Raw genomic sequence first — 18,913 nt, forward strand, 5'->3', positions numbered from 1 at the left:
AGAACTTCCCAGCAGGCCAAGGCCTTTGACTGAGGCCCAAGATGCAGAACGAAGCCCGGCCTTCACCTGAGGCGATGTGCCCCCCTCACACAAAGGTCAGCGGTCCCGTGATAACACGGTCCCCTCGGCATCGTCCTACAGCGTTCTGGTTCCTGGCTGGGCCTGGGTTCTATCTGGGGAGCAACCTATGAAGCCAGGCTCTGAGAGCAGGAAAATCTGGCTTGTTCCTGCCCGCTGCCTGGGCCGCTGTGAGGGATCTCCACCAGGACAAAGCACCAGACCATGCCTGCTCTGCTTTTCGTGGCTGAACAGCTGGAGGAATATGCCTCCACAGGCCAGCAGCTTGGGTCCCTGGCTCCTCGGAGAGTGAGGCCCAGGCAGAGAGGCACAGGCACAGAAGGGCGAGGGGGGAAGAATCCGCTCAGGGCAGAGGAGAAACACAGGAAACAGTGGTGGGATTTAAAGAACTGTTTATTGCTCTGTAACTTCGTCGGGAAGCTGTTAACAAGACCCATGACAGCCAAGGGCCAGGTGTGCATCTAGATCAGCTAGATTCACGTGTCCACCTCCTGATCCATATAAACTTGGCGCTTGGGGCCCTGTGCAGTCAAAGGCAGGCATCCTGGCAAACTGGTTAAATCCCAACAAGGAGAAACGATGCCGCAGATCATTTCCACCTCCCCAAATCCCATGTCCTAGATAATAAAGGAAAACACCACAAGTACTGCTCCAAAATAAAACCTGCCCCGGTCCCTTATGTCTGACTGAGGAGCCAGGAGCACCGAGGCTCTGCAGAAGCCAGGAACCCAGCACCAGAAGGCACCCGTCCCTCCCTCACTGTTCAGTGACCTCCCCAGAGGAGTCCCCAGCCCCAAGGGTGCACTCCGGCCACACCGCAGGAAGGCCGAGGCAGGGAGCCAAGCCTAAGGGAGCCCAGGGTTTCCAGTCCGAGCTGTAGTTGGTCCTGCTGGGTATGGCGGAGCTGTGGCCCTCACAGATTCTTCTGGAAGACCCGGTGCAGGCTCTGGGCCAGGACGTCAGTCTCCTCATAGCCCTCACAGCTTTGCTGCCAGCTCTCTGGCACCTGTTCCATGCCATAGTAGGCACCAGCAATGGCCCCGGCCATGGTGGCAATGGTGTCTGTGTCCCCACCAAGTGAGATGGAATAGATGAGAGTCCTCTGGAGGCTGTTGAAGGCAGAGGGGATCTCGGGGTCGGGCTCCATGCAGCGCAGGAAGCAGTAGATGGCGGTGGGCACAGATTCAAAGGCAGCAATGCCATTCCCTGTGGGGAAGCCAGATTATGGGAACTTGAGCCGCCCCCCTTCCCGAGCCCCACATGTCCCCAGGCTTCCTGCCACCTGCCACAAGTCAACACTCTCAGCTTCAAGCTGGGCTGCGATTAAGAGCACAGGCTCTGGAGTTAGGCTACCTGGGTTCAAATCCCGGCTCGCCGACCTACTGGCTGCGTGATTCCTGTACCCTGGGTTCAGCTCCTCGTGTAGAGAGTGAATAAAGTTAGGAATTCTCGCAGGGCTGGTGCAAGGGTGAAATGGCGTCCTAGAGGTGAAGCACTCTGCATAGTGCCCAGAGCACAGTAAAGTACTGTCACCATTAGCTGTAGAACACCAGCGGCCGGCTGCCATCTCTGGGATGTTTATCTTTAAGGCTGAGGGTACTGTTGCCCTAGAACAAGAAGGAGCTGTGCTCGCAGCCTGCCAAAGACCCTACGGAACGTGGCTCTGCTGTCTCAGCAACCCTGGCAAAGGTGTGACGGCAGCAGGCGTGACTCCAGGCACCCCTCCCACTCCTGAGCCCAAGACTGACCCTGAAGGATGACGGGTGGGGGACTACCCACCTAGCTCGGACACCACCTCCTCTCTGCTCACTGAGTCCTGCTCTAGAAGCTCCCCAATCTTCTTCAGTCGGCTGGAGTACGGACGCTCCTCCATGCCCAACCTGTGGGTTGGGGGCGAGATTTCAGGGAGGTCGGAGCCAGCAGGGTGGAGAAGGCAGGAGGGGGAAGGGCTGCCTGGGAGGGCGAGGCAGGGACGTGGGCATCTGACACTTAAGCACGGGTGTCAGGGCAAGAAGTGGGAAGGGCGAGCCACCCGGTTTGTTCTCTGGGACCCGGAGAGCCCTGAGGCACAGCCAACGCAAAGGGCTTCTTCCCACCCCTCCTTAGGGCCTGCAATTAAAGGAAGGTCTCAGCTTGCGGCAGGGCCACCCCACCAGCATGCACATGCACAGACGCGCCTCCAGCCCGCATACTCACTCCCGGGCATCTGACACAGACTGGGCATCACTCTCCAGCTCCTCCATGTGGCCCAGGAGTTGTTCAAGGAAGTGCTCACTGGACGACTCACCCTGCAAAGCCAGGTGCACAGCCAGGGCCTGCAGGATGGCACCGTTGTAACCCAGGGAGGAGGCGTGTGTCAGCTGGGCCGAGAGCCGGGCAAACTAGGGCAAAGATGAGGGAGGCAAAGACCTGCTGTCACAGCACCCAAGCTGCAGAGGAGGGAGGGACGAGAGTGTCCAGAAGCCAGCCAGCCCTAACTACCTTCTGTACATCCTGGACACTGCTATAGGCCAGGGAGATGCCGGCCACCCGCATGGCGCCCCCGTTGCCGTAGGAGCCTTTGCCATTAAACTGGGCCCGGGCAGGCTCGAAGACATCACGGCACTTGGGGCTCAGGAGCTTCCTGAAGACGGTGATCACTCCAGCACCATAACCCCGGTCAGGGTCCTTCTTGTACTCCTGAGCAAACCTAGGGGAGAGAAGGGGACAGCGTAGTGATCTAAGAGATGCCTGCCAGGGCTGGGAGAGAAGAAACCTGGCTGGTTTGGGAAAAGAGGAATCCTTGGGCCCTCAGGAGCCTGTGCCAGCGGTGCTGTCACTTCTAGCTTGGGAAGCTGCAGCTGCCCTAGGGAGAGTGTCCTGCAGCGGGGTGTGCGGGGAGGGTGTCCCGGCATGCACAGATGTCACTGCTCTGGTCAAGGGGTGCAATAACTCTGCCCACCTGGTTTGCTTCACCCCAGGACCACTGCCCTCACCTGTGCGCCATGTCCATCTCGTCGAAGGCCTCCTTGGCCAGCAGGGACTGCACCAGCGCCCTGGCCATGGCTGTGTCGTCTGTGTAGCACAGTGCTTCTGCAGGGACAGGGCGGGGGGCGGAGATCGAGCTGCAGGGCTCGAGGGTGGCGGCTTTGGCCTCCCGCTCACTCCTTTTATCTACTACTTCCAGAAGGCCTCAAGTCAGCCTCTCACTCCCATCCAGTTTCCAGGGCTCTGAGTCAGTCACATGCCCTGCTGATTTCTGGAGGAAAACCTTCTACCCCTTCTGGCTGCATCTCCAGTCTTAATGGACCTGCTTTGGGCCTCTCAAATCTCCTGCATATTCCCCACCCTCCAGCCCAACCTATATGTGCAGCCAGAAAGAGTAGAATATCACTTTCCTCATCTCACTCTCCTGCTCGAATGGCTGTCTGCTGCCTTCAGGATGAGGTCCAAACTCACTGCCTTGGCCATCTGAAGCCCGCCCTTCCTCACCCATCTTATATCCCACTGCTCCAATCCACATCCTCAGAACCAATCCTGGAGCCTGGGTCAAGTCCTTCCCACCTGGGGCTGCTCCCCCGCCCTCCTCTGGCCCTGTCTCCTTCCTCTGGGTGCCCGAGTCTACTGCTCTGGCACTTGTAACACACACCATTGGTTACGTGGTAGCTTCTCAAATAGGCTATAAGCCAGCTAGGGCCAAGGACTTGGTTTTATCTGAAGAAGAGACAGTTACAGAGAACTAAGCATACTCCCTAGTGAGCCCCTTCTTATTCCTCACATCTGCCTTCTGCCCTTGCCCCCCATCCCTGCCCTGCTCTGTGTATCCCAAGTCCCAACCCTGCCTTCTCCTCCCCTTTCACTCTCAGGAGCCTCCACACCCTACTTCACCAGGAAGAGAGGCTCACAGGCACCTACTCACAGCCACACTCTCCAGTCTGTCCTCAGAGGGACTGGTCCCTCTTGAAGTGCCCCCCAAGCCCAGTTCCCCAGGGACCTTGCCCTTCCTTTGTCTCAACTCCTCCCTCTGTAATGCAGCAGCACCTGGTCTCCCTCTGATCGGTCCCTGCACCCTGCTTTCCCCCAGGGAATCACTTCTCTCCCACTCCCAGTCCAGATGATAGGGGAGGGAGCCAATGCCACCTCCAGCCCAGCCAAACAGCACCCCATTCCCTGTTTCAGTGATGGACGGGTGACATAAGCCAGACCACTGAGACTCCATCAGAGACCTCTGCTGGTGCCACTGCGAAGAGAAACTTCCTCTGCTGGAGATGCTGAGCTGGGAACTGCTGAGGGCCACCCCGTGGGAAGGGTCTGTTACAGTGAAGCCCACCCAGAAGAACGCAGATCTGAATAAGGAGAGGAACTGAGTCTTGAGGAGATGGCTTGATTTAGCTCTGCTTAAAGCCAGACCTGCCCTGGACTTCTCAGTGATGCCAGCCAATGCATTCTTTTTGCTCAGGCCATTTTGAGTTGGGTTTTCTGCCACTTGCACCCAAAGGGTCCTAAAATCTCAAACTAAAATGTCTTCCCCTCATCTTAACATCAAACCAAAAATGAAATTATGAACTGTCCCCCCCATCCTGTCTTCACCTCAGCCACAGCTCATCTCTCTCCTTCCCTTCATACCAAACATATTCTATTTTCTCCTTTTCCATTTCCTCCTAAACCCACTGAAATCTAACTTCCAAGGTTCAACCTTCTACTGAAGATGCTTTTCTAAGTCTAGACTTCCCCCCACTTAACCTCTCTGTAGCCTCACACCAGTAACCAGTGTCTTCATCTTGAAATTTTTTTTTTTTTTTTGCTGTACGCGGGCCTCTCACTGTTGTGGCCTCCCGCCGCGGAGCACACGCGCAGGCTCATCGGCCATGGCTCACGGGCCCAGCCGCTCCGCGGCATGTGGGATCTTCCCAGACCGGGACACGAACCCGTGCACCCTGCATCGGCAGGCGGACTCTCAACCACTGCGCCACCAGGGAAGCCCTGAAATTCTTTTCTTGAGTTTTGTTGTTACCCATCTCCCCTCTGCTTCTCCTCCTATAAACTGTTTCCTTCTCTAGCTCCTTTTCCTCCTCCAGGGTTCCGGGTGTGGCCCCTTTTTCTTACTATTCTACATGCTCTCCAAGAAGAATCATCCTCAGCCGTGATACTGCGCTGAGATCTGGGTGATGAGTTGACTGCACAGGGAGGGAGAGGCAGAGGGGAGAGAGCTTTACAGGCAAAGGGATAGCAGTACATGCAAAGGCCTGAGCTAGAGGAGGCACGAAGTGAGAGGAAGTGCAGCGCAGACAGCAAGGCCAAGGGTGGTATAAGGTGAAACTGGAGACGCAGGCGAGGGCCGGCCACGTAGGGAACATTAAGGAGTTTGTCTATGTCCTAAGGGTAATGGAAAATTACTGCAGAGATTCATGAGGGGAGGCCGCGATAAGATCTGCTTTCAGAAGTGCCCTCCAGCTGCGTGGAGATGGACTGGTGGCCAACTGACTCGGGAGACCCGGGTAAAACGCGTAAAATGGGTAAAATCGGCAGGGACTTAAGTATTGGACTAGGCGCAATCTAGGCGTGGCTTGCACGGCTGGGAGGTCTGTGTAGCCAAGCCCCGGGCTGGTGCACGTTCGGGGCGAGACGTGCGAAGACGGGGCTCGGATTTGGACACGCTGAATCCAAGGTGCCCGCGGGTCGTGCAGAGCGGGCCCCTCCGGCCGCTGTCCCCTCCCCGCCTGAGTCCCTCGCAGCTCCCCGGTGCCCAGTGCGCCCGGCCCCGCCCACCTGTCCGCGCGCTCCCCGGCGAGCCGGGGTCCGGCTCCAGGTCCTGGACCCGACGCAGGACTGACGTCAGGTCGACGGTGTCGCGCGCCTCGTACACGGCGCCCACGCAGTCCCCGAGCAGCGCGCCCGCCAGGCAGCCGCGGAAGCGGGAGAGGGAGCGAGCTGCCCCAGCCCCTCCGCAGCCCGCCGCCGTCATCACCGCAGCCACCGCCATCCCCGCGTACCAGCCGCCACTTCCGGTGCGGCCCGCGCGCGCCCCACCGCGCGGCTTTCCCCGGCCCCACAGCGCCACCCGGCGGCCCGGAGTCGCAGCTGCCCCGCGGGTGACAAGGGGCGGTCCCGCAGACCTCGTTTCGATTGGGCCCGGCCTCTGTATTTAGCCCGCGTTTCCCCGACCTGTAAACGGCGTCACAGCCGGGCGGGACGGCCACTAAAGGGTCCCCGAGGGCTGCGCACTGAGCCAGACCTTCGGGCCACTGCTCCCACGGTCGGCCAGCCGTGCCACAGCAGCCCCAGCTCGGGTCATTCAGTCCTGGGCGGCCACCCCCAAGCCCTCCCCCTGTCACCCTAGCCCCCTCTGGGCCTCCCCTAGGCGTCAAGAGGGCACGCAAGGGTCCAGCTGGGACAGAGCTGGTTAGAGATCACGGCGCTGGAGCCCAGGGTGCTGGCCTAGCCCAGAGAAGGGCATGGGATTGGGAACATGGAGCTTGAGGGATGATGTTACCATCTTTGCTCCTCCGTGCACAGGACAGCCAAGAGCCCTCTCCCCACTGGCTACATGCAGGGGTAGCAAAGAACCGTCTGGACTGAGAACCCCCGACCTTTATTAGATTCGTTCTCTCCACTGCCCTCCCTCTTTAATTTTCCACCAGCCTTCCCCTCCTCCCTCAGCCCCCTCGCTAGGTTAGCTCCAGCGGGCAGGTTTGGAGTGGACTCAGGGTGCGGTTTGTGGTGCGGGTGAAGGTGTCCACCTCCGGCACAAACTTCTCAGCCGGCATGGTCAGCTTCCGCCGGGTGTCCATGCACTTGGTGTCCAAGAGCATGGAGTTGGCCTTGCAGGCGATGTCAGCCTGCAGCCGGGCCAGATGCTGGTACAGGGCGTCCAGAGCATCCCTGGGGAGGAGGGATTAACAGCCCACCACCGCCGGTGTGAGGCTGGGAGGTCAGGGCTGAGCTCACCAGCCTTGAGTCAGGAAGACAGCAGGGAAGCTGGCAGGCAGCAAGGGACCCCAATGGTGGGAGGTGTCTCCCCGCCCGTCCTGCCCACTCCCCAAACCTACTGTGCCTGCGCCAGCTTCTGCTTCAGGGCAGCAGTGGTTGCCTCTAACTGGTAAACCTCCTCAGTGAGGCCGTACTGTGCCTGGAGGCAGAGGGGCAGGTTGGGAGTCCAGGTCAGCCACACTGTCCTTCTGCCCACGGGTCTGGGGGCTGCCCTGCGCCAGCACCCCTGCTTCACCAGGGAGTGAGTCATCCTGAGGAACCTTAGCCAGGGGCCCATGCCCCACTGGGGTGCCCTCGTACCTGGTCCCTGCAGAGTTCCACGTTGGGCCGGTAGGTCCTGGTCTCTAGCCGGGTGTGGCATAGCTTCAGGTTCTGTAACTTTCTGCGCAGATCCTCCTCCAGATGCCGGATGTCCTCCTGCAGCTCGGCAATCTCCTCCAAGGTCTGCAGGGACAGAGTGACTGGTCTCCACCTGGTGCACCCAGTCCGGGGCTTCCTGGCAGGGCCTCAGGCTCCTCATCCCACAGCGGGAAGTCCAGGCCCCAGGAGACCAACGGAGAAGGCTCACATTCTTCTCTTGCCACTTGAGCTCACTGTACACTTTCTCCATCTCCCACAGCCGCTTCCTGAAGGCAAATTCCGTTGCAACCCTCTGGGCTTCCAGTTCGTTGTTGGTCTGAGGACAGAAAGTAGGCAGGGCAAGGGGAGGGTATGAGCTCTGGCCAGCTGAGGATGTCGCTCAGGTGAGGGGTGGGATGCCACATGGCTGACAGGGAACAGAAGACAAGCGCTTGAGTGCATGCTGGGGCCATCTCTTAGTCATGGAGGATCGGGGTAGGGGGAGTGGTCAGTCACCTTGGCAATAGTTAGGGCGATGGCCTCCCTCAGCTCTATGGACTCTTTCATCTCAGCCTCTGCTCGGTTCTTGTTGAACTGACTGTAGTCATCCCACTGCTGGAGTGTGGTGGAGCTGCAGGTGGCAGGAAATAATCAGAATATGGCCTCTGCGGGGAGGAAGAGAGACTGAATGAAACGCCCTTCTTACCCGTTGGGGACACGTGTGGGATTAATCTTCAGAGAGATGTTCGGGGACTTGAGGTTGAGAGAGAAGCAGCCTCTGTCAATGTCCACTGCCTCCATTTTGCCCCGATGGTCAGAGTTGAGCTGCTGTCGGACTTCCTGCAGGAGGCTGGGGACAGAACAGACTGGATCAGGAGCCATACCTCCAAGGCCCTGGAACGCAGCGCCCATGGTACTGAAGGGACAAGGAGGGATGGGAAAGCTGAGGTGACAGTGGAGCTGCCGCTGCAGCTGAGACAAATATAGGCACAGCTGGATGAGCTCCCCACAGACAAAACTATGGCACCAAGTGCTTGCACACACCCACAGGGCACACTCCAGTAGCCACACTCACAAGGCTCACACTCCCAGAAAGTCGGCGTGGTGGCACATGGGCTTCATCTCTCATGCTTCCAATAAATTGATAATGGCTGCCTAGAGCAGGTTCATGAGAAGTATTCTGAGACCACGTCCAGGTGGTGCAAAAAGTACTACGATCAGTGGGTGAGTGGTTTCTGCCATGGGCACGGTGGGGGCAGAAGGCGGCCTGAGAGCCAGTGACTTGTAACCCACGATACACACGTTCTACATTTAAAACACAGCCTTCAAAGGCGGGTGAACGTGCGAATGACACATCTCTCTCTTACCAGAGCTTCTCAAAGGCCTGGCTGATCTTCTGTTGCAAGGCCTCCTTGGTGGCTTCAATGACCTCTACCTCTTTGTGCAGCTCTTCCTCCACGGGGTCCTTCACCACATCAATGTCACGCCGACTCTCCCGCAGGGTCAGGCACTCAATGGCCACATCCAGAGGCAGGTTCTTGGCCTGCAGGTTTTGTTCTGCTGACTCTTTCATCTAGAAAAGAGAGGGCACAGGAGGCTGGTGTGGCCATCCGCTGGGAAGCAGCTCTCATCCCCACTTAGGCCAAGTGACTCAGATGGACATGCCACCAAATACCCTGACCCGGAAGAGGGGAGGGAGAGGGAGGTCCTTGCAGGCAGGGTCTCCTGGCACCCTGCCCTGGCTCCCTGCCTGTGTCAGGGCGTCGATCTCGGCATCTAAATCCGTCAGACACTTGTCCAGCGTCTCCTTCCACCGGTTGACAGAATCAATCCTCTCTGCCAGTCGAGTCCTATTGTCATGTTCGTCCCAAATGGTCTGGAAGAGACAGAGCCAGATAAAGAGGTTATCAGGAGTTGGGGGCTATCCCTTTCCCACCCAACTGGGCTCCGGCCCCCAACCTGGTTGTTGGTTTCATTGCAGAGGACCCGGGCCTCCTGGCGGATCTGGTGTGAGGCATCTCGCTGCCGCTCAGCGTTAGTGGACAACAGGCAGCTGTTGGTGTGCCAGTCCGGCAACTGGAAACGTGGACTGGGCTTGACACTCAGGGTGGCCATGGTGCAGGAGCCGAAGGCTCAGGGACCCCAGGCCTGTTCCAAGACACCCACCTCTGCTGGAGGGAGCAAACAAGGCTGCAGGAGACCACTGAGGAAAGCCTCCAAAGGATGTGCTCCTGTCCGTTTCGCTCCAAGCCCCTTCCTGCTGGAAGCCTGCTTGGAAACAGCACTCCCTACACTCAACTTCGTGTGAGGCATTAACTAAGTTTCCTCCCACCCATGCATCCACAGACACAAACTGCTGGATCCTACAGGTCCTGGAGCAGGTGAAAGGGGATAATGGGGCTCCTCAGTGTGTGTGCGTGCGCGTGTGTGTGTGTGCATGTGCGTGTGCGTGTGTGTGTGTGTAGTGCCAAGTGCTCGGCGGGGCTGGCGGAAGGGGGGGGCAGGTAGCAGGAAAAGTAGCCCTTAATCCAGTTTCCACCACTACTTCCAGTAACCAAGTCCTGTGCAACTTTCTTTGCTTTCCCTGCCCCAGCTTTGGGCTAGGGCCCTGCGGGATCTAAGAGAAGGAGCCCTATCTCCATCCAGAGAGGACCGGCTTGTTTCGAAGGGGCTTCGAATTGGCCCTAGGGAATTGGTGGGGGGGGGCTGGTCGTCTCCCCACCTGGGTCATATTCCCTCCCTCTGCCCTCTGCTGGAGGAGGAGGAGCGGGTGTGTGAGGGGCCCCAGCGGGAGGAGCTGCGGTTTGTCTAGTTCCAGCCCAATCCCTCCCTTCGCCTCCTAGGATAATCATCTTCAGTTTAAATTAATACCCCGGCGCAGAGAAAGGAGCGGGAGCCGGTGAGCACCTCCCCACCCCTGTCCCCTCCTCCTCTCACCTTCCCAGCGCGCACTTCCGCCTCCCTTCGCCGGCTCCTCTGTTAAGCGCCCCCGGTCGCTAGGCACCCCTCTTCCGCGCGCGGGTCATCACAGCCCGCGTTCAGCTTGGTCACCGCCGGGCGGCGCGGCGGTGGCGGCGGCGTTGGGGCCCAGAGGCCTTCCGGGTAGGAAAGGGCCGGCGGCGGGTCTGGTGCAGCAAGAGGATGGGGAGGAGGAGGGCATCAGGATATCGCGTTCACTTCATTCACAAGTTAAAAATCTTTACTTTGATAAAGGTTACGCATCGACATGGCAAAAAAAAAAAAAAAAAAAGGTGCCGTACATAGCCAGAGTAATCTCCCAGTCAGGCTCACTCTCCAGCAGGTATCCTTCCCAGAACTTAACATTATTTACACACATTCTACTGATTCTGTCTTTCCCAATAATTTCATCATCTGCTTGACGGCATAGAAGGAATGATCATCGTAATTGGAGAGGGCATGTCCCTGGGAGAGGTAACAGGTATTAGAAGTAATGCTCAGTATCCAACCATTTCTCTAAAAAGGAGAAGGAAAAAAAAATCCAATCGTGCTAGTACCGTTCTAGACATTGGAAGATGTTGACAGGTAATGTACATAACTAATAGGTGAGGTAGGCATTACCCCCATTTTTGCCAGTAACTGAAGAGACTGGTAAGGATGGAAACCCAGATGCATCTGGTCCCCAGGTCTACCTTCTCTCAGTTACGACTCCGCACTGCCTCTAGTGGTGGCGCTGGACAGCAAGAGGAAGGCAGGGATGCTATCCCCAGCTTGCCCGCCTGCTCCTCTCTGAGGGCTGTGCAGAAAAATCCTAGGAGATGGATGCTATGACCACCATCGTCTTACAGGCGAGGAAACTGAGGCACAGAGAAGTGAGGAACGTACCCAGGGTCACAAAACTAAGTGGTAGAGCTTGGATCCAAACTCAGGCAGTCTGCTCCAGAGGCTAAGTTCTGGTTTGATGGATGGAGGGTAAGAGAGGAGTCCAAGAAGAGTCCTCAGTTTTAAAACCTCAGTGATTGGTGGGATGGGGTCACAGTGGGAAGAGAGGCAGAGAACCCAGGGCTTGGCAGGCAAGGGGATGATGAGGTTGGCTTTTGAGTAGTTTGAGGTGATTGTGGTGGATCTAGGTATTGCTGTCCAGGAGGCAGTTAGAAATGTGAGTCTGGAACTCTGCAGAAAGACAGACTGGAACATTTCCAAGACTTCCTTGATCACAGAATTTTGTTTTTTCACAGAATATTTTCTAAACTCTAATACATGGCTCATAAACCAGACATGCATGGGAATTTGTGATATAGCTCTTTTACTAGGATTAAAGAAGACAGACAAATAAAAGGTCCTGGACAAATTAATTGCTGGGAGAAATGATAAGATTTTGGCATAGATATTTGGAAACTTAACAAAAAGAAGTAAACAAATATGGAAGAATGGTGGTGGCTTTGGCGTGTATCTCTGACCATGGTGGTGGTTTTGGTGTTCATGACTCCCGAGGCTCCTGCACATCCTGGACAAAGGAAGAAGATATTAGCAGAAAAGGTCGGACAGCTGATGGACTGGACTCAGAAAAACAGAGTGATAAGAATGAATGATGCCATGTTCAATCGTTTTGTATTAGAAAAACCAAGAAACTATTCTGTTACTGTGATGTTTACTACTCTCCAGAAGTTTAGATTATGTGTAACATGCAAACTTGCTCTTCAAGAATTTCAGATCTTGGCAGATTCCTGGCAATTCTCCAGTGCATTCAGCAACAAGGTATTTTTTGCTATGGTGGATTTTGATGAAAGCCCCGAGGCCTCTGAAATGCTCCAGGTGATGTCTGTTCCGAATGTCCTCCACTTTTCTGCTAAAAGTAAATTTACAGCAGATGACATTTAAAATTTCAAAGAGAGGGGTATCATAGCGCAGCAAATGTTCACATGGGTAGCCGAGAGAAATGAGAGACGGATGGTCAATGTCAGAACCAGGAAGCCTATAAATTATTACTATTCCTTCAAGTTAGGGATATCTTTGGCTCTCATCGGTGGACTTGTGTATGTATTGAAATGGAATAGGAAATTTAGTTTTAACAAAAATTTATGGGCAGTTTTAGCTGTGTTTTGATGTCATCTGGTCCAATGTGGACTCATATACGAGGAGCCCCATTTGCTCAAAGCAATACACAGGACAGACACATTATATTCATGAAGTGCATTACTTTCAGTTTGTAGCAGAAATGTATATCATTTCTCTGTTTCATGTGTGCATTACCCTGGGAATGTTGCTCTTCGATACAGCTGCCACCTCTCCTATGATCATTATAAATAGGAAGATAATGTCCATGACTTGTTTGTGTCTAGTTGTAATATTCTTCAGTTGGCTGCTTTCTCTCTTCAGATTTAAAGAACATAACTATCCATTCCACATTCTCGTGGATTAAAAAGGATCCTAGAGATGTAGACAAGGAAGCAAGAAATTTTTTTAAAATGTGAAAATAAAAACATGAAAACAGCAGAATATGAACTCGTAACTTTTTTAATTGATTAAGACTTAGCCAAAGGAGACATGAGGTGCCCTGACAATAACAAGCTATTTTCTCTCAAAATCTGTGAAGTGTTATGTTATGTATCTTCTCTGTTCTTCTCAATTTTCTCCTCCCAGTAAATGTCATAGATTACCTTACTTAGTGAATTCCAATAATTAAAATCCTCAGAGTATACACCTTTTACTGAATTAGGACAGTGTTTAAAAGTACTTTAGTTAATATTTGGTCAGCTGATCTTATTCTAATATGAAAAATATCTTGATAAGGTATCCATCCCCACATCTAGCTACTGAAGTTAAAACTGTATTGCCTTTTTTGGAGGTGTATATTTGCACAGCTTACTTAGTGTGTTGTTCCCTGAAGACTTATCTTTCTTTAGCGTGTACTTCCAATGTCTAGAGGCAGATACAGTACTACGTGGTGCTCCATCTCCCAAGTCTTTTCTACTGAAATACGCTATTGTGCTTCCTGATGGTTGTAGATATTACAGACTAATTAAATACTGGATTGTTTCTCCACGATCGTTAACGACTTTTTATCCGGAAAGATTTCAGGTAAATTTTCTTTATTTCTCTTCCAAGAGGGCAATTTCTAACAAAATAGTAGTTCCTATTTTGGTGTTGATGTGAGGTTGTTTTCAATTAAATTTAAATCTAAGGGAAAAATATAAAGACAATTCAGAGGATGAATGATGATTTTATTCACCCTTTTCTGTTTAGAAGCATGCTAAAATGTCAGGTTATTTCCAATATGCAGAAATGTAAAACTGAATGTCTTAAAAGCTGTTCTATTTTGGCCTTTCTACCTTCTTAAGTGGACAAACAAAGTACAAATTTGGAGATTCCACCCCCCCCCCCCCGCCCCCTTACCTTCATTCTGTCGTATGTAGATAACCAAAGTTAAGTTCCAAATGGCTTATTAATGTGCTTGGCAAATGACAGCAAAGTTGTATTCTACTATTAAATTGAACTCTGGTCTTCCCTCTGGAAATTGCAATTTTAGAAAAGTGAGAACTGTGATTGTGAAAATGTTTTTCAAGCAACAGCAATTTAGTGTCACATCAGAAGATTTCTGCTTTAAATTGGGACTGGCTTTGGCTACTTACAACCAAGTGACCCACCTTCGAGGTACAGTGGAAGATCTTGATGTTTTTTTATTTTTATTTTATTTATTTATTTAATTTGTTTATTATTTTTGGCTGCGTTGGGTCTTCATTGCTGCCCGTGGGCTTTCTCCAGTTGCAGCGAGAGGGAGCTACTCTTCGTTGTGGTGCGCGGGCTTCTCACTGCAGTGGCTTCTCTTGTTGTGGAGCATGGGCTCTAGGCGCGCGGGCTTCAGTAGCTGTGGCTCACGGGCTCAGTAGTTGTGGCTCGCGGGCTCTAGAGTGCAGGCTCAGTAGCTGTGGTGCACGGGCTTAGTTGCTCACGGCATGTGGGATCTTCCCGGACCAGGGCTCGAACCCGTGTCCCCTGCACTGGCAGGCAGATTCCTAACCACTGTGCAACCAGGGAAGCCCCGAAGCTCAGGTTCTTGATGTCTCATCGCAGAAAGAATTCAGTGAGAGACAAAGTGATAGGTAAGAAGTGGATTTATTTAGAGAGAAACACTCCACAGAGTGTGGGGCATCTCAGAAGGTGAGAAAGGCCGATCTTGATGTTTTTGTATGAGTTGTTTGCCAAGGGATTTGGGTATAGTTGCTCTAGTAAATTGCACTTTTTTAAAAACACAGAGAGAGTGGAAATAGTTTCTCTCTCTAACTTAGGCATTTTTGTTTGTTTGTACACTACTCCAAAGGAAACTGCTTGACTCTGGCCTTTTTTCCAGCTTACTTTTCTGTTGCTCTCACACCTGTCTCAGGCCAAATAAATTCACGTTGACATCCTCAAGGTTGAGACTTAAGTGAGACTAAGTAGTTTTGTATACAATAGTCAGAGAGAATGAACCGCTGTTTCAACTACACAGCTGCAGATGATTTAATCTGGAGGTTGAAACAACCAACAACCCCCCTCCTCGACTCTATTTGCCCTTCCATTTTCTTGTATAAGAAAGAAAAGTCTATCAGTTTAAATGAATGGAAAGTAGCTTTGCTGCATTCAAAGTAAAGTGTTATACTTTTGTGCAGATTTAAAAATGAGTATCTAGGGCTTCCCTGGTGGCACAGTGGTTAAGAGTCTGCCTGCCAATGCAGGGGACGCGGGTTCGAGCCCTGGTCTGGGAGGATCCCACATGCCGCGGAGTGGCTGGGCCCGTGAGCCACGGCTGCTGAGCCTGCACATCTGGAGCCTGCTCTCCGCAACTGGAGAAAGCCCTCGCACAGAGATGAAGACCCAACGCAGCCAAAATAAATAAATAAATAAATAAATTAAAAAAAATGGGTATCTAAAGGGTCTTTTTTTGGAGTAGAATAAATTTTTATTACACAGCATCTTATTTTAAAAAAGACTTTATCTTCATAGAATACATCTTCACATTAGAGATTCCCACAATGGGAAAACAACAACTTATTACTTATAATTTTATATCTGTGGACAGATTATTTTAGGACAAGTAAAATAAACACATTTGACGATTAAGTCTAGGTTTAGAATCTGTAACAATTTGAAACATCTATAAAGGGACCTCTTCCCTACATGGAACTTCTCTATATTCAGGAACTCTCCAGGCTCTTCTTCCTAGGATTTAGAAATCAGTAATGTGAAACATCAGCATTTCTAATTTGCCAGTTTACCTTGGACATGTAACCATCAGTAACTGGTATCGACTGAACAGAGCGGGAAACTTTGCAAAAACTAAACACTGCCTAATTTTCTGAAAGTCTTTATTCTCGAATTAACAGTCTCTCCCTTTCTCTACCATCCTAGGACAAATATAGAAGTCTGATCAGCTATTGAGAGCAATAAAGCTGAATTCCCTTTAAGAGTTTGATAAATTAAAAGGCAAAAGCTCATATATAATGTTTAGTTATACTGTGAGTCTTGTGAGAAGCTGAGAGACACCCCATTAACTCCCCAGCATAGAGAACTCAGTCTGACAATTTTTTGGTTACAATTGCTCTCAAATCTTTCCTCAAAGATTACATTCTAAAAATAACGAGGTGATTAGGAGAAGAGGTTTGTCTCACCAATGGACTTACCTGTTATTTCCTCCTTATTGTGAATTGAATGGCATGACAGAGCAGAGGCAAGGGAGGTGTACAATCAATTTTCAAGGTATTACGTCTAAAAGGTCAGAGCTTCCATAGCATAGCAACAGCTGTGCAGATGCCCTCATCATGATCGTTGAAATAACAAAGCCTAGCAAAGGTGAAAGCTGAGAGTGCCAATCCCTGGAATATAGTCACAACTTGTCCAATGTCCCAGTGACTATGAAGAGGGAGGGGCTGCAGCCAGGGAGTAGTTCATTGCAGAGCAAGGATTCAAATAAGCAGCTGGAATTAGGCCCAGGAGCAAAACACTGACAACCCTCTCACCAATCCAGTGGAGACATGCAGCCTTGGAACCAGAATGGTGGCTGGGTGACAGGTGAATGTCCTGTATTCCACACCATCCTGGGGTAGGTTGGTCCTGGAGAAATGCTGAGACATGAATGGTCTGACCACTGGTGCTCAGAGGAACAGAGCTTGCCCTCCTCAGGCACCACAGAGGACACGGCCTCCAGAGAGTCGCCCTGTCGCTCCTTAAAGGGTCTTAATGTAGATATTAGTAATACTTTTAAATTAAAGATTTAAAACACACCTTTTAATATAGTAAAAAAATAACACTATTCAAAGAAATACCACAAACGGCAAACATTTATAATCTAAAATCTTTATAAAAGTACAAAAATAAATTAGAAAAATTAAACTCATAAAATGGTTAAGCAACCTTAATTTTACATTTGTATAAAATACAAGTGAAAACCATCTGAATGATGGTGGTGACTGAAATCCTGTTTGGTAAAGTATCCTATTCCTATGTTGTTTTTGGTTTTGTTTTTTGCAACATAATATGCAATTTCCATTTGACAGTTTATGTTGCAGTAAATAAAGAGTAATATTGTACAGTTAGCAGTTGCAAGTACTTTTTTTTTTTTTTTTTGCAGTACGCGGGCCTCTTTTTGCGGTATGCCGGCCCCCCACTGCTGTGGCCTCTCCCGTTGTGGAGCACAGGCTCCGGACGCGCAGGCTCAGCGGCCATGGCTCACGGGCCCAGCTGCTCCGCGGCATGTGGGATCCTCCCGGACCAGGGCGCGAACCCACGTCCCCCGCGTCATCAGGCGGACTCCCAACCACTGCGCCACCAGGGAAGCCCACAAGTACTTTTGAGTTGGGCTGTTTCTGAGGTCCGTTAGCAAAAAAGTCCATTAACATTTTATTTCAGCTGAGAATCAGACATCATATAAAGCTTCATAATCCTAAACCACGAATATGTCTGCTTTGTTTATAAGTAAATCTTGAACCCAAGCATTATTCTTTTTTTTTAAAAAATCTTTACTGGAGTATAATTGCTTTACATTGTTGTGTAAGTTTCCCAAGGATTATTCCTTTTTAAAAATTATTTATTTATTTATTTATTTAGGCTGTGTTGGGTCTTTGTTGCTGTGCACGGGCTTTCTCTAGTTGCGGCGAGCGGGGGCTACTCTTTGTTGCAGTGCGCGGGCTTCTCATTGCAGTGGCTTCACTTGTGTGGACCATGGGCTCTAGATGCGCGGGCTTCAGTAGTTGTGGCACGTGGGCTCAGTAGTTGTGGCTCGCGGGCTGTAGAGCACAGGCTCAGTAGTTGTGGCACACGGGCTTAGTTGCTCTGCAGCATGAGGGATCTTCCCGGACCAGGGCTCAAACCCGTGTCCCCTGCTTTAGCAGGTGGATTCTTAACCACTGCGCCACCAGGGAAGTCCCCCAAGGATTATTCTTAAAGGAAAATATTTTAATAGAGAAAAGTATGAGACAAGTGCTGCTCTATAAAGGCATTGCAAAGATCTCTATAGATTGTGGAAATTACAGAAATAACAAAAGTGACAGAAGGCAGGAAAACAGTCATCTTTTTTCTACAGATAAAACTAAAGATTCCAGTCCCCTTTATGATAGAGACATTTTATCAAGTATAGTAAAAATGATCCCATCCTTTCCTGGCACTGACAGATTAACCCAATTATTTCCTAAAAGCATCTGCAAGGCATGCAAGTCTCAGCAGCCAAAGAATTTGTCATATGATCAGACGACTGAAACATGGAAACTACATGAACTGAGAGTTCAAGATGTATGGCCCCCCTCCAAAAAAAAAACCACCTCGGAATTTTACCTTAGATTGCCGCCTCATTTCTCCATGCTTTAGTGTAGTGCTCTGAGCACCCTTTTACCTGAAGTTTCAAGCAGGTGAACTCTAATATAATTGGTGACTTGTTCTGTCCAGTCCAGCATGTCTTATTAATCAATTAGAGCAATCGTCCGATTACTGTCTGCCTAGATAACCGTCATGCTTTTCTGGTACTACACTTAGGGATGCTACAGCCTGATTTATCAGAGCATGCCTTCGCATCACCGTTACACATATTTCCCCCATTTAACTGTATGAATTTGGGTGTAGTTATTGACGTTTTTAGAATTTTCCTTATCAGTGTAGTTACTGGGAAGATTGACAGTAGAGTGATTCTCTTCAATTTGTCAAACTTAACAACTGACACACATAGTTAAAAAAAACTCAACCCATCAGCATTTGTTAGTTAAGCTAACTAGAGCTTCTTCAGCATCAGTAACAAGATCCTTTAAGAAAACAAACTGTACTGTTAGGGCTGCACAGACTCTGGCGACATGTAGGTGGGAGAAGACTGGGGTGAAGAACACATAATAGCCAGAAGGGAACAGACTGAATTCTCCGATGTTCTGGAGAACAGAAATAGGGTAAATGGAAATAATGAAGGGACAAGTTTTTAATATTTAGGCTGGACTGCTTCAAAGTAGTGAGTTACCCCCAGGTAAGGCGCTCATCCTCATAGGGATTCCTGCTTGCTTGGAGGCCTCACCTCACACTAGGGTTCCTTTGAGTCCAGACCTGTGCAGACTGG

The 18,913-nt window shown here is 51.1% G+C and overlaps 2 protein-coding genes and 1 pseudogene across 4 annotated transcripts; all 3 read right to left on the reverse strand.

Moving 5' to 3' along the window:
* Positions 1 to 453: 453 nt before the first annotated feature.
* Positions 454 to 6,076, reverse strand: ADPRS (ADP-ribosylserine hydrolase). Its single transcript, XM_004266466.3, has 6 exons — positions 5,827 to 6,076; positions 3,054 to 3,150; positions 2,560 to 2,767; positions 2,275 to 2,459; positions 1,858 to 1,958; positions 454 to 1,284 (listed from the first exon to the last, which is right to left on the reverse strand). Exons 1-6 carry the CDS (start codon positions 6,038 to 6,040, stop codon positions 992 to 994), a joined length of 1,098 nt encoding a protein of 365 aa, XP_004266514.1. The 5' UTR covers positions 6,041 to 6,076; the 3' UTR covers positions 454 to 991.
* Positions 6,077 to 6,633: 557 nt separating this feature from the next.
* TEKT2 (tektin 2) lies at positions 6,634 to 10,850 on the reverse strand. Of its 3 annotated transcripts, none has more exons than XM_049697892.1 (10): positions 10,324 to 10,850; positions 9,346 to 9,554; positions 9,137 to 9,262; positions 8,754 to 8,959; positions 8,093 to 8,236; positions 7,903 to 8,017; positions 7,616 to 7,723; positions 7,348 to 7,491; positions 7,107 to 7,186; positions 6,634 to 6,939 (listed from the first exon to the last, which is right to left on the reverse strand). In XM_049697892.1, exons 2-10 carry the CDS (start codon positions 9,499 to 9,501, stop codon positions 6,726 to 6,728), a joined length of 1,293 nt encoding a protein of 430 aa, XP_049553849.1. In that variant the 5' UTR covers positions 9,502 to 9,554; positions 10,324 to 10,850; the 3' UTR covers positions 6,634 to 6,725. The 3 variants fall into 3 exon arrangements, with proteins under 3 accessions (XP_049553849.1, XP_049553844.1, XP_033278041.2); XM_049697887.1 differs by having other exon boundaries at positions 9,346 to 9,557; XM_033422150.2 differs by lacking the exon at positions 10,324 to 10,850 and having other exon boundaries at positions 9,346 to 10,233.
* A 5,053-nt stretch (positions 10,851 to 15,903) lies between these two features.
* Positions 15,904 to 18,836, reverse strand: LOC117200107 (succinate dehydrogenase [ubiquinone] cytochrome b small subunit, mitochondrial-like; annotated as a pseudogene).
* Positions 18,837 to 18,913: the final 77 nt, after the last annotated feature.

Source organism: Orcinus orca, chromosome 1 (assembly GCF_937001465.1).
Source record: "Orcinus orca chromosome 1, mOrcOrc1.1, whole genome shotgun sequence".
NCBI classification, from domain to species: Eukaryota; Metazoa; Chordata; class Mammalia; order Artiodactyla; family Delphinidae; genus Orcinus; species Orcinus orca.

Excerpts from the sequence above, each read along its gene's own strand:
- ADPRS (XM_004266466.3), bottom strand. The coding sequence starts at position 6,040 with ATGGCGGTGGCTGCGGTGATGACGGCGGCGGGCTGCGGAGGGGCTGGG. Across the intron at positions 2,460-2,559 it reads GTGTCCAGGATGTACAGAAG|TTTGCCCGGCTCTCGGCCCA; the intron begins GTAGTTAGGGCT and ends TCTTTGCCCTAG. Across the intron at positions 1,285-1,857 it reads GGAGGTGGTGTCCGAGCTAG|GGAATGGCATTGCTGCCTTT; the intron begins GTGGGTAGTCCC and ends GCTTCCCCACAG.
- TEKT2 (XM_049697892.1), bottom strand. The coding sequence starts at position 9,501 with ATGGCCACCCTGAGTGTCAAGCCCAGTCCACGTTTCCAGTTGCCGGAC. Across the intron at positions 9,263-9,345 it reads GCAATGAAACCAACAACCAG|ACCATTTGGGACGAACATGA; the intron begins GTTGGGGGCCGG and ends TGTCTCTTCCAG. Across the intron at positions 8,960-9,136 it reads AGATCGACGCCCTGACACAG|ATGAAAGAGTCAGCAGAACA; the intron begins GCAGGGAGCCAG and ends TCTCTTTTCTAG.